Source organism: Arachis stenosperma, chromosome 9, assembly GCF_014773155.1.
Source record: "Arachis stenosperma cultivar V10309 chromosome 9, arast.V10309.gnm1.PFL2, whole genome shotgun sequence".
Taxonomy (NCBI): Eukaryota; Viridiplantae; Streptophyta; class Magnoliopsida; order Fabales; family Fabaceae; genus Arachis; species Arachis stenosperma.
The window spans coordinates 73,326,404-73,342,808 of record NC_080385.1 but is presented as its reverse complement, the minus strand read 5'-3'; the positions used below and the strand labels follow the sequence as shown (position 1 = coordinate 73,342,808).

The 16,405-nt window shown below is 34.6% G+C and overlaps 1 protein-coding gene across 1 annotated transcript; it reads left to right on the top strand.

Moving 5' to 3' along the window:
• The first annotated feature begins 4,052 nt into the window (after positions 1-4,052).
• LOC130948848 (hypothetical protein At1g04090-like) lies at positions 4,053-7,115 on the top strand. Its single transcript, XM_057877723.1, has 2 exons — positions 4,053-4,402; positions 4,951-7,115. Exons 1-2 carry the CDS (start codon positions 4,294-4,296, stop codon positions 6,516-6,518), a joined length of 1,677 nt encoding a protein of 558 aa, XP_057733706.1. The 5' UTR covers positions 4,053-4,293; the 3' UTR covers positions 6,519-7,115.
• The last annotated feature ends 9,290 nt before the right edge of the window (positions 7,116-16,405 follow it).

Sequence of the window (16,405 nt, the reverse complement as noted above, 5' to 3'; positions counted from 1 at the left end):
TTCAACTTTGCACTCCAAACTTCTGATGCGCATAACTTTTTCATCTTAAAATAATTTTCATTCGTTCTTCAAACGATGTAAACTTCACGGACCTAAATTTTCATATGAAACAAGTTTGAAACAATTTCGGAGTCCAGAAGCTAAGTTATGGCTCGCCGAAATTTGGCCAAAAATCAATTTTACTCAAAAACTTCAAACCTCAATTTTCAAAAAAAAAAACTAAACTCAAATCTAACTTCTGTACCTAAATTCAGCTGAGCAACATTTCATAACATACCAACATAGTTCCAAATTCCCCACATCATACCACATTCAATCATACTTCAATAGTATACAATTTCAAACCTAAATTTCTCATTTTAAATCAACAAGATTATCATCCACCTACTCAGTATATATATTCATATCATCATTATCAACATATCAAGCATCATTAATCCATCATTCATCACTCTACTCTCATCATGAACAATAATCACCAACACATACTCAATCCATATCAACAATCATCATCAAAGGTTCTAGGCAATTATCATACTCATGCATTCACACCTATCCTATGGTCATCTAGCCTATGTTTTCCCAAGACATTATATATTAAATACGAGAAACCAAAACTATACATTGGCCAATTTTTCGATAAACCCAAAACACCTCAAGCATTCCTGCACTACAAGTTTCCAAGATTCCAAAATCTTACCAATGAAACCCGGCCTCCGAAACTTGACCTCGAGCTTCCAAATCCTAAAACTGGCTCCGTCCAACACTCAATTTCAATCTATTATCATAATTATCACTACAATCAAAATAGAGCTCACTAATTTAACATATATACCAATGGTTTGAGGGTGCTTACCTGACCCACAGCTCAAACGAGCCAAACTCGACAATACCAGCAAGTTAACTCGAACCTAAACACCGAAATCATGCAAAATTCAACTTAATTTCACATTGAGTTTTGAAATTAGGAAAGAAAAAAATGAAAATAAAAACGTGGCTTTCTTATGTAATTAAGTTCTGGGCTTTGTAGAGTTCAACGCTGCAGTCACGTGGCGATCGAATCTTGGAGAGATAAGTTATGGAAGATGGAATCAAGGCCAAGGCTTTACTACCTTCTTCTCCCCCTTGGTTGTGTTCTTCAGCATTCGCATGAAGAAGAAAGAGATTTGAGCTGAAGCTCATTCATATCAAGGGATTGGGTTGGGCCTTGGACCCAATACGAGCTCGATTCACCCAGTTCGGTCTATTTATTCCAAATTTTGGGCCAAATTTTTTAAAATTCGTGTAAATTCATATTTTAATTAATTCTACCACATTAAACTATAAAATTCTTTTTTCTAGTTTTCCTTATTATTAACTAATTTATTTGCTAATTATTTACTAATCTCTCGCGTTTTATACATTAGAATTCACTTCATTCTATTCAATTAGTTCAGTTTTGAACAAGTTGTAAAAAAGACTCAATCATAGACAAAAACACATCGAAATCATTTCTAGATCCAAATGAACCTCAAATAAATTAAGAAATAAACCGAAATTACTTAAGGAATAAAAAACTTGGTCAATATATAACAGCAGCATCAAGTGAACATCAATTAACACACAAATGAACCGAAATTATTTCAGTTTTGAACAAGTAGTCAAAAAGACTCAATTATCAACAAAAACGCGTCCAATTCATTTATGAATCCAAATAAATTTTAATTAAACTAAAAAATGAACCGAAATTACTTAAGAAATCAAAAATTTGGTCAATACTTATCAACAGCATCAGGTGAACCTCAATTAACACACAAATGAACCGAAATTATTTCAGTTTTAAACAAGCAGTAAAAAAGACTCAATCATCAACAAAACCACATTAAATTCATTTCTGGATCCAAATGAACCTCAATTAAAAGGAGAAAAAGAAAAAATGCAACAACAACAGCAGCGATAAAAGAACGACGATTGAGAAAAAATATGCGAAAAAAAAGAAGGAACGCAACGAAGAAGAAGTACGAATGCGAAGAAGAAGAAGGAAGAACACAAAAAAGAAGAAGAAGGAATGCGAAGACGAAGAAGGAGAAATGCAAAAATGAATAAAGAATAACACGAAGAAGAAAGAACGCGAAGACGAGAAAATTTGTGTTAGTGAAGCGCATATTTACACGCTGATGTAATGAAAGTGTTTTTTGTTGAGTTTGGGCTACCTTGGTTAAACTTGGTTTTAAAAAAAACTTAAATGTGTAATTGGACTATATTTAAATAGATATTTTAAAAATAAACTGAAAACACAAAATAAAGTTTGATCTATTGTTTTTCCATTTTAAAAATTATTTTTATCATTGACAAAAAAATCGCAAAATAATAATTTTTTTATCGTGAAATTTTTAAATTTTTAGAATAAAAATATATTATATTTTTAATTATATTTGTAAAAAATCAGATTAAAACTTAATCTCTAAATTTTTTTTAAGATTACATGTTTAAAAATTGAATATTTTTGTCAAATTTTAAAATAATCTAAAAAAAATTGTTAATAACTTTAGAAAGTAACTTTTTCAGCAATTTGACCGTTCAAGAGTAATTTTAATTATTTATCCTATTTTTTCTCTCAATATCTCTCTTTCTCTTCTCTTCTTTCTCTACTATTTCTTTTTGTTTTATTTTAATGCTATGTGATCTCCAAAAATTTATCCCAATAATTTTTTTGTGCAAAAATCATGTTACTTTAAAATCTTCCAATCACAGAGAAAAAAACTTCCAATCACAGATTAGCACAGTAATAACTACAACTTTTTTATTAATATTTAATTATGTATTATTATATCACTACAAATAATTACTTTTAAATAAATTACATAAATAATTATCCAAAAAATTAAATATAATTGAGTGATTGTTAAAATTGTATATATTTCATGTATTAAAATTAAACTTTTATTATATAATTATTCCAAATAAAAGTGGCTCAATAATAATAATTAGCCACTTCAAAATGTTCTATAACATTAATTAATACTCTGATTTCCTTAAGCTAGTTTTTTGAAACAGATAGTGTAATCTAGCTCTGTCACAACTCAAAACTTATGTATAAATTTATCATTTCTTTGTTCTCTTTATTATATAAACTTATATATAAAAATCATTACTAAGAAAAAAGCTTAAAGACAAGTGGGAATAAATGTACAAAGATTAAACATAGACTAATATACTTTGGGAAAATAAATGTATGAGAATGCATCCATTTGCATTGCAAGGGGGTAAATTAACCAAAAAGAAAGAGGGAAGTATGTCTTAATCAACAACAACAAACCTAATAATTGATTCCTCTTTGATGCGTGTTAGAAACTCATTCACCCCCACAAACATTGTATGTACTTTTACGCAAGCTTGCTTGCTTTACTTGCTTATGCCATTGTTGCACTATACTATACTAGAGATATTTATTTCCTCTATGAAGAAATTATTTGTACATTTCATATAATATACGACAAACGACATTGTGTTAATTTATACATTATTTATTACTTACATAAATCGAATTGAAATGAAGTAACAAATAGAGTATGAGCCAACATAATAAAGAAATTATTTGCAAGTTAAATTAACATTAATTTATGCAATTAATTTTCCTTTTTTATAATTGTACACGATAATAAATTAATCATAGAAAAGCATATGGTTATAATTGAATATATAAATACACTTTACATGCGTTTTATTCCTTACTTGCAGAGAATACATAAAGAGAACAATTCTCTTTAAACTCTAAAAAAAATTAATTTTTAAATTTTAAATTCTAAATTATAAATTTTAAATTTTAAATTTTAAATTCTAAAATTCTAAACTGTAATTCTTAAATTTTAAAATTTAAATCCTAAAATTGAACTATTCATATAAAATATAATAACGAATAACTATAATTTATTTAATTAAAAAATATAATACTTTAAGGATGAGCCTCTACGTACCATTCTTGTTAAATTAATAAAAAAGTCTGAAACAAGGAGCAAACAAAAAGAAAAAGAAAATAAAAAAAAATTTATAGCAGGAACAAGGCAACCTCAAAAAACCCGAAGAAAGAATTAAAAAAGGAGCAACGTCTCTGCAAAAGAACAACACTCCAACCAGAAGAGAGAGGGAGAGAGAAAGTTGACTTTTTCTTTACTGTTACTGAAACACTCTTCGTTCTCTCTTTCTTCTTCATTCTTGAAACTCCTTTGTTGAAGGCAACGGAAACACCAAAAGAAACCCATTTGTTTTGGTGTGTTTGAAAGAAAGAAAGAAAGAGAGAAAGAAGAAAAGGGGATGATGTTGGGTTGTGAGTGTTTCTGTTGGGATTGTATTCCTAACTACGATGATTTCTCTGAGCCACACCCTTTCTCTCTCCCTTCACCTCTTCCACACTGGCCACAAGGTATCTCTATCTATCTACCTCGATATATGTATTTATACCAACTTGTCTTAATAAAAAAGCTTTCACCAATTTTCAAGCTGAAATGTGTCTTCTTGGCTTTCATTAATGGGTACTTCCGTAAATATCATTATTCAGAGCACAAAACAAGCTCCTTTGTATCTCCTGATTGTTCATCTCTGAAAAAAAAAAAATTTCTTTTGGTGGGGGCGGGGGTTGGATTGGGTGCCATTTTTGTTGACCAAATATTTAATTTTTATTAATTGAGAGATGTGTATGGAAACTTGCAGTCATCGAAATTCTTTAATCACACAATTACTAGGCTTAGACACTTTTGATTAATATGTATGCATCAAGTAAGCATCTTCAATGCATATTTTGGCATGTGTAATCTATTGTTTATGTGTTACTAAAAAGATCAAATTTTAAATCTTGCTATCAATAATCTTTTTTGTTATGCTGGTTCTCTTTGATTTCGTCTAGATTTGCCGTTATAAAATTCTATGGCTTAAGCATCTGTGTTTATCTAATAGTGTATATGATTTGTTCAGGTAATGGTTTTGCCGGTGGAAGAATATGGCTCGGAGAAATCGAAGTTTTGCAAATAACCAAGTTTGAGAGGATTTGGAGATGCACTCAGTTGGCTGGAAAAGCGCAGCCATTCACCTTCTACAGACCTTTGGAGATTCCAGACGGCTTCTTCTCCCTTGGCCACTACTGCCAATCGAATGGCCAGCCACTGAGAGGATATGTGCTTGTGGCGCGTGAAATGACTTGTGAATCCGAATCTCCAGCTCTTAAGAAGCCTCTTGACTACACTCTAGTGTGGAGTTCGGATTCACATGACGAATGTGCTTACTTCTGGTTGCCGAACCCTCCAACGGGTTATAAGGCCATGGGAGTTGTAGTTACTAGCACGCCAAAAGAACCGGAAGTTGAACAAGTTAGATGTGTGCGAACAGATCTAACGGAACCTTGTGAGACTTCTAATCTATTGGTAACTATCAAGTCCAAATCTTCAAAGGATCCATTGCAGATTTGGAACATACAGCCCTGTGACAGAGGTATGCTCTGTAAAGGTGTATCTGTTGGAACATTTGTTTGCGGCGCTTATTTTGATTCTGAGGAAGTCGTGGAAAATATTGGTTGCTTGAAGAATCTCGACTCTACCTTGCACGCAATGCCAAATCTGAACCAGATTCATGCGCTTATCGAGCATTATGGACCTACTATGTACTTCCATCCTGATGAGACATACATGCCATCATCAGTGCAGTGGTTTTTCAAGAACGGAGCGCTTCTGTATTCGGCCATTGGCAAGAAGGGTAGCGCCATAGATTATCAGGGCTCGAATTTGCCTAGTGGAGGAACAAATGATGGTGCATTTTGGATTGATTTGCCTAGCGATAATGATGCAAAGAATTATCTAAAGAAGGGTGACATAGAGAGTTCAGAACTCTATGTTCATGTAAAGCCAGCATTGGGAGGTTCCTTTACAGATATTGCAATGTGGGTGTTTTGCCCCTTCAATGGTCCTGCCACCCTCAAAGTTGCATTGATGAACATCGAGATGAGCAAGATTGGTGAACATGTGAGTGATTGGGAGCACTTCACCCTCAGAATAAACAACTTCACTGGGGAGCTGTGGTCTGTGTTCTTCTCTCAGCATAGCGGAGGCGAATGGTTGGATGCTTCTGATCTTGAGTTTATCAAGGACAACAAACCAATCGTTTACTCTTCAAAACACGGCCACGCTAGCTACCCTCATCCTGGTACTTACCTTCAGGGATCATCCAAGCTTGGAATAGGTGTGCGTAACGACGCAGCTAGAAGCGAATTCGTAGTGGATTCCAGCACAAGGTATCAGATTGTTGCGGCCGAGTATCTTGGCAATGGAGCCGTGAATGAACCGTGCTGGTTGCAGTACATGAGAGAGTGGGGTCCTTCGATCGTGTACGATGGGAGATCGGAAATAGAGAAGCTAATAGATATGCTTCCAATGTTTGTTAGATTTTCTGTGGAGAACTTGATTGATTTGTTTCCAACAGAGCTATATGGTGAGGAGGGTCCAACTGGTCCAAAGGAGAAGGAAAATTGGCTAGGTGATGAATATTGCTAGTCCTGCATTAATCACACCATCTTTGGTATATTTAATGTGTGCTCGATGAACATTTACAATCACTCATTCATTATTTTTCTATAATTTTAAAGTACTATAAATGAAAATAAGTGGGTGTAAATGTTCAAAACTTGCATTACATGTGGTATTTGTCCTGCTACTAGCCGTTGTCCCTAAATACTTTTTTTTTTAAAAGAAAATAGCTCAACACAACATCGTGGAGAATGCTTTTCCACTCGTTGTTACTATCTCCATTGCACATTATTTGTCAATTTGGAAATTCGATAAACCATAATTCAATGTATCCGGATACAAAATGTTTTCCGATACATAGGTTATGACTTATGAGTGTTCTGAATTTATTATAGTGACATATTTTAGAACGGTTGGAGTAATTGAAAAAGAATCCAACTTGTGAGATAGTATCTGTTAATAAATAGTATGTATTAGGTGTTATTTTGGGAAGTTGGCAAGGTGAAGAAGATCAAGAAATCATCATTGGTTAATGATTGTAAAGGAGGTGTACCTCAGATAGGGGCAATTTATGTCAACTTCTTGGTGGAGTGAAAATGCTATAGTTGTAACTTGTTTGTGAAATGTAAATGCTAAGGTTATTGGTTGTATATACATTCAATACTCAATAGTAGTATTTGTAGCAACTATGTTCTCGATGTCATTTGAACACTTTAAAAGGAATGATATATTATTGGTGAATTTCACTCTAGAGAATTTGAAGAAAGATTTTGTGCTGGTAATTTGAATCTTTTTTTTTTAGTTAACTGATTAAATTGACTTGTTTAAATCCTCGTTGTGTGAAATACATTTTTCAATTTTATTTGAATTGATCTTGTAAAGTGTGATCATATTACACAAATATACAAGACTTTAAGTAGCACCAATATATATATATATTAAAATTTGAAAAGACATATATAGTATGAGACTATTTTAGATCAATCGAGATAAACAAAAAATTGAGAAAAGTTATTGGTTGTATAGATTTATGTTAAAGAAAAATATTACTTGAAGAATAATGGTATTTTGTTGTAAGATAAATAAACAAAGAAAAGAAAATAAATATTAAATAAAAAAGTATAATTAGATAACTCTAGTAGTAATATTAATATTTACCACAATTAATATTTCAGGATAATAAAAATGATTCATATATATATATATATCTCTCTCTCTCTCTCTCTCTATATATATATAGAGAGAGAGAGAGGGAGAGAGGGAGAGGGAGAGAGAGAGAGTGTGTGTTTTGGTAGTATAAAGAAAAAGAGAATTGTTATTGATTGTTGTTGTGTATATTGCCTTCTATTTATACATGTAAAGTGTCTTCATTTTTAACCTTCATTAATTTGAATTCTTTTTTTAAAATGATTCCTTTAATGTTTAACTGCCGAAGTCATAAATGGATATCCAAGTATTTGTTCTTATCACAACACTCCCCCTTGGATGACCATTTAGAATTATGTCTCGTTAAAACCTTACTAAAGAAAAACTCAATGGGAAAAAACTTTAGAGAAGGAAAATGAGTATAAAATCCTTTGTGATGGAGACTACCTCATTAAAAACCTTGTCAAGAAAAACCTAATGGAAAAAAAACCTTACAAGGAAAAACGAGTACAGCCTCCGGCTCTTGTCGACATTATTTAATATCTCGAAATCAACGCATCTCAATCTGATGTACCAATTTTTCAAAGGAAGATTTTGGGAATGACTTTATAAACAAATCTGCCAGATTATCGCTTGAGCGGATCTATTGGACATCAATTGTTCCTTGATTTTGAAGGTCATGAGTGAAGAAAAATTTAGGAGAAATATGCTTTGTTCTATAGCCTTTGATGTATCCACCTTTAAGTTGATCAATGCATGCTATATTATCTTCAAACAGGACAGTTTGAGCTATCTTATGGTCAGTCAGTCCCCATGATGACAGAATATATTGGATCAAACTCCTGAACCAAAAATACTTGCGACTAGCTTTATGTACCGCTAGTATTTCAGCATAATTAGAGGATATTGCTGCAATCATCTGTTTCGTGGACCTCCATGATATAGTTGTACCATCATATGTGAAGAAGTATCCTGTTTGAGATCTCTCTTTGTGTGGATCAGATAAGTATCCTGCATTTGCATAACCAACTAGTTGTGACTTCGATTCATATAGATAAAACAATCTCATATCAACCGTTCCATGAAGATATTGAAAGATTTGTTTGATTCCATTCCAATGTCTTCTGGTTGGAGAAGAACTATACATTGCTAATAAGTTCACAGCAAATGATATATCGGGTCGTGTGTTATTAGCAATATACTTTAGCGCTCCAATGGCACTAAGATATGGTACTTCAAGACCAAGGATATCTTCATTTTCTTTTTTAGGACGGAATTGATCATTTTCCATATCCAAAAACTTTACGATCATTGGGGTACTCAAGGGGCATGACTTATCCATATAAAATCTCTTCAAGATCTTTTATGTGTATGTTGTTTGATGAATGAAAATTCCATTTTTTGTATGCTCGATCTGCAAGCCGAGACAAAATTTAGTCTTTCCAAGATCTTTCATCTCAAACTCTTCTTTTAGAATTTTTATAATTGTTGGAATCTCTTCAGGAATGATATTTAAATCATCAACTTACACAACAATTATAATGAATCCAGATGTAGATTTCTTTATGAAAATACATGGGCAGACATCAACATTCTTGAATCCATTTTTGGCCAGATACTCAGTAAGACGATTATACAACATTCATCTAGATTTCTTTAAACCATATAAAGATCTTTGCAATTTGACTGAGTATAACCCCTATGAATATTCATTGGATGATTTAGATATCTTTAATCCTTCAGGGACTTTTATATAGATATCACGATCTAATGATCCGTATAAGTAGGCTATTACCACATCCATTAAATGCATATGTAGTATATGGCATGCGGATAAACTGACCAAATAACGCAATGTTATTGCATCCACTACAGGGAAATATGTTTCTTCATATTCTATACCGGCCTTTGTGAAAAATCTTATGACACAAGTCGAGTTTTGTAGCGCACAACTTCATTTTTCTCATTTCATTTTCTCACAAATACCCATTTGTATCCAATAGGTTTTACATCTTCTGGTGTACGGACTACAGGTCCAAAGGCTTCACGTCTTGCAAGTGAGTCTAACTCAGCCTTCATAGCTTCTTCCCATTTTGGCCAATCATTCCTTTGTTGACATTCTGCGACTGTTCTTGGCTCAAGATCCTTACTTTCATGCATGATATTTAATGCCACATTATATGCAAATATTTCATCAACAATCGTCGTATTTCGGTCCCATTTCTCTTCTGTAAAGACATAATTTATCGAGATCTCGTCATTTTCACAATTTTCAGGTACATGAATGTCTTCTGGCATCAAAACTATATCAGAATTTTGGACAACTGCAAGTGTCTTTACTATATCTTTTTCAACAGGAATAGTATTTACCTCTTTTCTTTTTTGAGGATTTTTGTCTTTGGAACCGACAGGCCTACCACGCTTCTGACGTGAATTTGTTTCGGTGGCTATTTGTCTGACTGGGACATCAATTCGAATTGGAGCATTTTCAGCTGGTATATAGGATTTAGTTATCCTTTTTGTATTTGAAAATGTATCAGGCAATTCATTTGCTATTCTTTGCAAATGTATAATCTTTTGAACTTCAAGTTCACATTGCCCAGATCAAGGATCTAAATGCATTAAGGATGATGCATTCCAATTAAGTTTCTTTTCAAGAAGCTTATTTTCTCCCCCTAATGTTGAAAATTTTGATTCATCAAAATGACAATCTGCAAATCGAGCTTTAAATACATCTCCAATTTTTATCTCAAGATACCTCACTATAGAGGGAGAATCATATCCAACATATATCCCCAATTTTCTTTGGGGTCCCATTTTGGTGCGAGTAGGTGGTGTAATGGAAATATATATCGCACACTCGAATATTCTTAAATGGAAAATATTTGGCTGCTGGCCAAAAGCTAATTGCATAGGAGAGAACTGATGGTAACTTGTTAGTCTCAAACAAATAAGTGTTGCGGCATGTAAAATAGCATGCCCCTAGCTGAGTTGGGAGCTTTGTTCTCATAAGTAAGGGTCTAGCAATTAACTAGAAGCGTCTAATAAGTGATTATACTAACCCATTTTTTGTGTGAACATGAGCTACTGGATGTTCAACGCTTATTCCATTAGCCATACAATAAGCATCAAAGGCTTGGGAAGTAAATTCACCATCATTATCAAGACAAATTGCTTTGATTGGATTTTCTGGAAAATGTGCTTGAATAATTTGAGCAAGTAATCTTGCAAACGTTAGGTTGCGAGAAGACAACAAGTACACATGTGACCATCTCGAAGATGCGTCTATTAGGACCACAAAATATCTAAAAGATCCACATGGTGGATGAATAGGTTCACATATATCACATTGAATTCTTTCTAAGAATTCAAGGGACTCAAATCCAATCCTTACCGATGATGGCCTTAAAATTAGCTTTTCTTGAGAACATGCAGCACAACAAAATTCATTAGATTTAAGAATCTTCTGGTTCTTTAGTGAATGTCTATGAGAGTTTTCAATAATTCTCCGCATCATAATTGTTCCCGAATGACCCAATTGATCATACCAAGTTATGAATTCATTTGGGCTAGTAAACTTCTAGTTTACAATGGCGTGTGATTCAATTGCACTAATTTTATAATATAATCTTTTTATTTGAATCATGAGTTGTGATACATAAGTACTCATGATTTTTCTCATTCATAGTTTCAATATGATATCTATTTCGGCGAATATCTTTAAAACTCAATAAGTTCCTTAGAGACTTAGTAGACAATAGTGCATTATTTATTATGAATTTCGTTCCTTCAGGAAACAAAATTATAACTCTTCCAGAACCTTCTATCACATTACCGGAGCCAATAATATTCTTCTTTTGACACAAGATGAGTAAAATATATATTACTTTTGAGGATGATGTGCGAACTTGTACTATCCGCAAGGCAAATATCTTTATTATATATCCTTGCCATTTTCTTCAAAGACAAATAATAATAAAATGAGTAGAAATATTTGCACAATAAAATTATTTTCTTGATTGAAAATATTTTTCTAAAAAGTATAGTATATACTAAAAATTTTATTATTATTATCTTGACACATTCAATAATTTTGAAAATCATAAATATTGTATTATTTATATGCATCATACTTAAAATTCAAATGCATAGAAAATAAAACTTAACAAGAAATTTTTTACAAAACGACATATTAAACTTTTCCATCATTGATCAAATAGTCAATATTTCCTTCAGGATTCTCAAATAAATCAGATACATCATAATGAGTGGTGTAATTTTCAACAGCATAATTTGAAACAAAATTCGTTTCCTTTCCTTTGTCGTTCTTTTTCAAAAATGCTTGATAAAGATCGATTAGGTGCCTTGGGGTACAACAGGTACGCGACCAATGGCCCTCTCCACCACAACGGAAACATTTATTCTCTATTGATTTATTTTGCCCATTATTTCTTTCTTTATCCCACTTCTGGTGAGATTCTTTCTTATGAACATAATTTTTCTTCCTTCCATATTTTTTCTTATTATTAAAATCTTGCCATTTACCTCTTCTAGGGTAATGATTTGTCGTATTTGTTTCAGAAAATGGGGCGGCGCCAGTTGGACGCACTTCATCATTTTTCAAAAGCAACTCATTATTGTGTTTAGCAACAAGAAGGCATGAAATTAACTCAGAATATTTTTTAAATTATTTTTCTCGATACTGCTGTTGCAGGAGCACATTCGAGGCATGAAAGGTCGAGAAAGTTTTCTCTAACGTATCATTATCAGTTATCTTTTTCCCACATAATTTCATTCGTGAGGTGATTCGAAACATTGCTGAATTATATTCACTTATAGATTTAAAATCCTGTATACGCAGGTGCTTCTATTCATATCGAATTTGAGGAAATATCACTATCTTTTAATGATTATACCATTCTTCAAGGTTTTTCCACAGATCTGCAGGATCTTTTAATGTGAAATATTCATTTTTCAATCATTCATCAAGATGGCGACAAAGAAAGATCATGGCTTTGGCTTTATCCTTCTGAGATGAATTATTTTCAGCCTTAATGGTATCTCCAATATCCATTGAATCAAGATGAATTTCAGCATTTAATATCTATGATAAGTAGTTGTTTCCAAATATATCAAGAACATTAAATTCAAGATGAGAGAGTTTTGACATAATGAAAATTTGTTACCCGAGTCTTTCTAAAATTTGATTAGAGTCTCCTGCTGATAACGTGTTGTAAAATAAATAAACAAGAAAGAGAAAATAAATTTAAAATAAAGAAGTATAATTCGATAATTCTAGTAGTAATATTAATATTCACCACAATTAATATCTCAGTATAATAGAAATTGTTAGAAACAAGAGACTAAGAGAATAATATGAAAAAGTGTATTATTGAGTTATGATCAAAGGTACAATATACAAGGGGTATTTATAGGTGCTAAATGAATCAGAGTAATAAAGGCATAGAATCCTATAATTAATATACAGATATACTATCTAAATATAGACGATACTAATTGGTCTAATTTGATGCTAATGATTCTCTAACATCCCCCCTCAAACTCAAGTGGGAGCTAAGGAGACCAACTTGAGTTTGGATAACAAAGTCCGGAAACGAGTCGGGTGATGAGCTTTCGTGAAGATATTAGCAGTCTGATCTAGTGTTCCAACAGCAATGAGACGAATAGCATCAATAAGGATACGTTGCCGAACAAAGTGACAATCAATCTCAATGTGTTTGGTGCGTTCATGAAAAACATCATTATGGGCGATCTGAATAGCACTGCGGTTATCACAAAGAACATCAATAGGGGACGACTGAGGAGCACCCAGATTCGCGAGAAGTCAATGAACCGAGATAACTTCAACAGTGGTGTCAGCGAGGGCACGGTACTCAGCTTCTGTGCTTGAGCGAGCAGTGAACGTTTGCTTCTTAGCACGCCAAGAAATGAGAGCGTCGCCAAGAAACAAACAGTAATCAGTAGTGGAACGACGATCAGTGGGATCACCAGCCCAATCAGCATCGGAGTAAGCCTGAAGAGACAAAGAGGAATGGGCCGAAAAATAAAGGCCATGAAATAGAGTGCCTTTGATGTAGCGAAGAATGCGAAGAACTGCAGCATAGTGAGTAGTACGAGGAGCTGACAAGAACTGGCTAAGTACATGAACTGGATAGGCGATGTCTGGTCGGGTGACAGTCAAGTAGACGAGACCGCCAACTAACTGTCGATAGAGAGTCGGATTATCCAAAACAGTGCCATCCATAGGGGTAAATCGAACATTAGGCTCAAGAGGAGTAGACTCAGTGCGACTATCTGTAATTCCAGCGCGAGCAAGAAGATCTGAAGCATACTTAGCCTGAAAGAGATAGATGCCATCATCGGTGGAGATGACCTCGAGACCAAGAAAATAGCTGAGAGAACCAAGATCTTTCATCTCAAAGGTTTGGTGAAGTGAGGCCTTGAGATTAGAGATACCATCAACATCATCCCCAGTAATGATCATGTCATCAACATACAGAAGTAGAAGAACGACTCCACGTTCACTTTTACGAATAAAGAGAGCAAGCTCATGAGGACTGCAAGTGAAACCAATACTGCATATGGTAGTGCTGAACTTGTCAAACCATTCACGAGGAGCTTGCTTAAGCCCATAGAGTGCTTTGCGAAGGAGACAAACTTTGCCAGAGGGACAAGAATAACCCGGAGGGGGCTTCATATATACCTGCTGTTTCAAATCTCCATTAAGAAATGTATTCTTCATATCCATTTGACTGAGAGACCATTTTTTGACTGCAGCAATGGCAAGAAGAGCACGAACAGATGTGAGACGAGCAACAGGAGCAAAAGTCTCTTCATAGTCAATACCATACTCTTGCGTACAACCCTGAGCAACCAATCGCGCCTTATACCGGTCAATAGAACCATCAGAGCGAGTCTTGATCTTGTATACCCATCTGCTGCCTACAACTTCTTGAGCAGAAGGAGGATCAACCAAATCCCAAGTGTGTGCCTTTTTAAGTGCCTGTATTTCTTCCTGCATTGCTTGTTGCCAATTTGGATTTGTGGAGGCTTCTCTGAATGACTTAGGTTCATGTTGATGAAGGATAGTAGAAAAACAATGATAATCAAGAAGATGAGGAGGTGGATTCCTTACCCTTGAAGAACGAGCGGGAGGAGGAGGCATGACAGTAGGAGCAGGATCATCGTCCGGTCTGGAATCATTGGGAGATGGAGAAAGCGGAAGAACAGGAGGCTGTGGAGGGTCACTCGAGATAGAATCTGTAGAATCATCACTAGGAAAAAGATAAACATTTGTGTTAGTAAACAGAGGTGACTGAGTAGTAGGGATTGACTCAAAGGATGAGAACCGAGAAAACATGTGATGCTCCCAGAAGACAACATGACGAGATATACGGACACGTTTAGAGAGAGGATCCCAACAACGATAACCCTTGTGTTCAGTGCCATAACCAAGGAAACAACACATACGAGCCCGAGGTTCAAGTTTACTATGTTCGTGAGGCTGAAGAAGAACAAAACATACACATCCGAAAACTCGAAGAGAACTATAATCTGGGGAGGTATGATAAAGATGCTCAAAGGGAGTAACATTACCAAGAACAGAAGAGGGGAGTCTATTAATAACATGAACAGCAGTAAGAACAGCTTCACCCCAAGTACGCTCAGGACACGAAGAAGAAAGGAGCATTGCACGGACGGAGTCAAGAATGTGATGGTGTTTACGTTCAGCTCTACCATTTTGTTGCGACGTACCAGGACAAGAAAACTCAGACAAAGTGCCCTGTTCTGCAAGAAAGGTTAAGAGTTTGGAATCACGGTATTCCATAGCATTATCACGTCTGAAAACCTTAATGACCTTTGAAAATTGACTTTTAATCATAGTAGCAAAGTTGATATAGATTTGGGGTAACTCATGGCAATTAGTCATCAAATAAACCCAAGTAAAACGGGAATAATCATCAATGAAAACGACAAAGTATCGAGCTCCGCCCATAGAGGCAGTGGGAGCGGGGCCCCAAACATCAGAGTGAATGAGATCAAAAGGAGAGCAAGCAAGAGATGAATTATTGTGAAAAGATAAAGCAGGTTGTTTGGCAGTTTGGCAAGAAATGCAATCAAAAGATTCATTTGGAACCTGACCTAAAACACCCTGAGACACAAGAGGACGCAGTTTTCCTAAGGAGGTATGGGCAAGACGTTGATGCCATAAGTGAAGGGTAGAGGGAGAAGAAGCAGCACAGAGATTTGGTACATGAGGAATATGAAGTTTCTCGAGTTCAAACAACCTTCCGACCTTACGTCCAGTCCCGATGATCTGTCCCGTCCGAGGATCCTGTACACGACAACCAGAAACAGAAAAAGTGACTTCAAAACCCAGATCAACAAGTTGACAAACAGAAATAAGATTAAAGTTTAATTTGGGAATATAATAAGTATCAGGAAGATTAAGAGTCGACTGGGATATAGAACCCTTATGTGTTGGGTGCAAGAGGGAACCGTTTGCAGTATTGACAGAAGGTCCATTTATAGTGGTAGACAGAGATGAGAAGAGATCACGCAATGGAGACATGTGATTAAAGCATCCCGAGTCAAAATACCATTTAGAAGTACCTGGAGGGGTCGAAAGAGCAGCAGGGGTATTACCATAAAGGGAGAGAAGACGTTGAAGAAGAGACGCAATATCAGATAGAGAGACAGGAGACGAGTTGACAGAAGCAGTGGTGGTAGATTCAACAGTAGAAGCA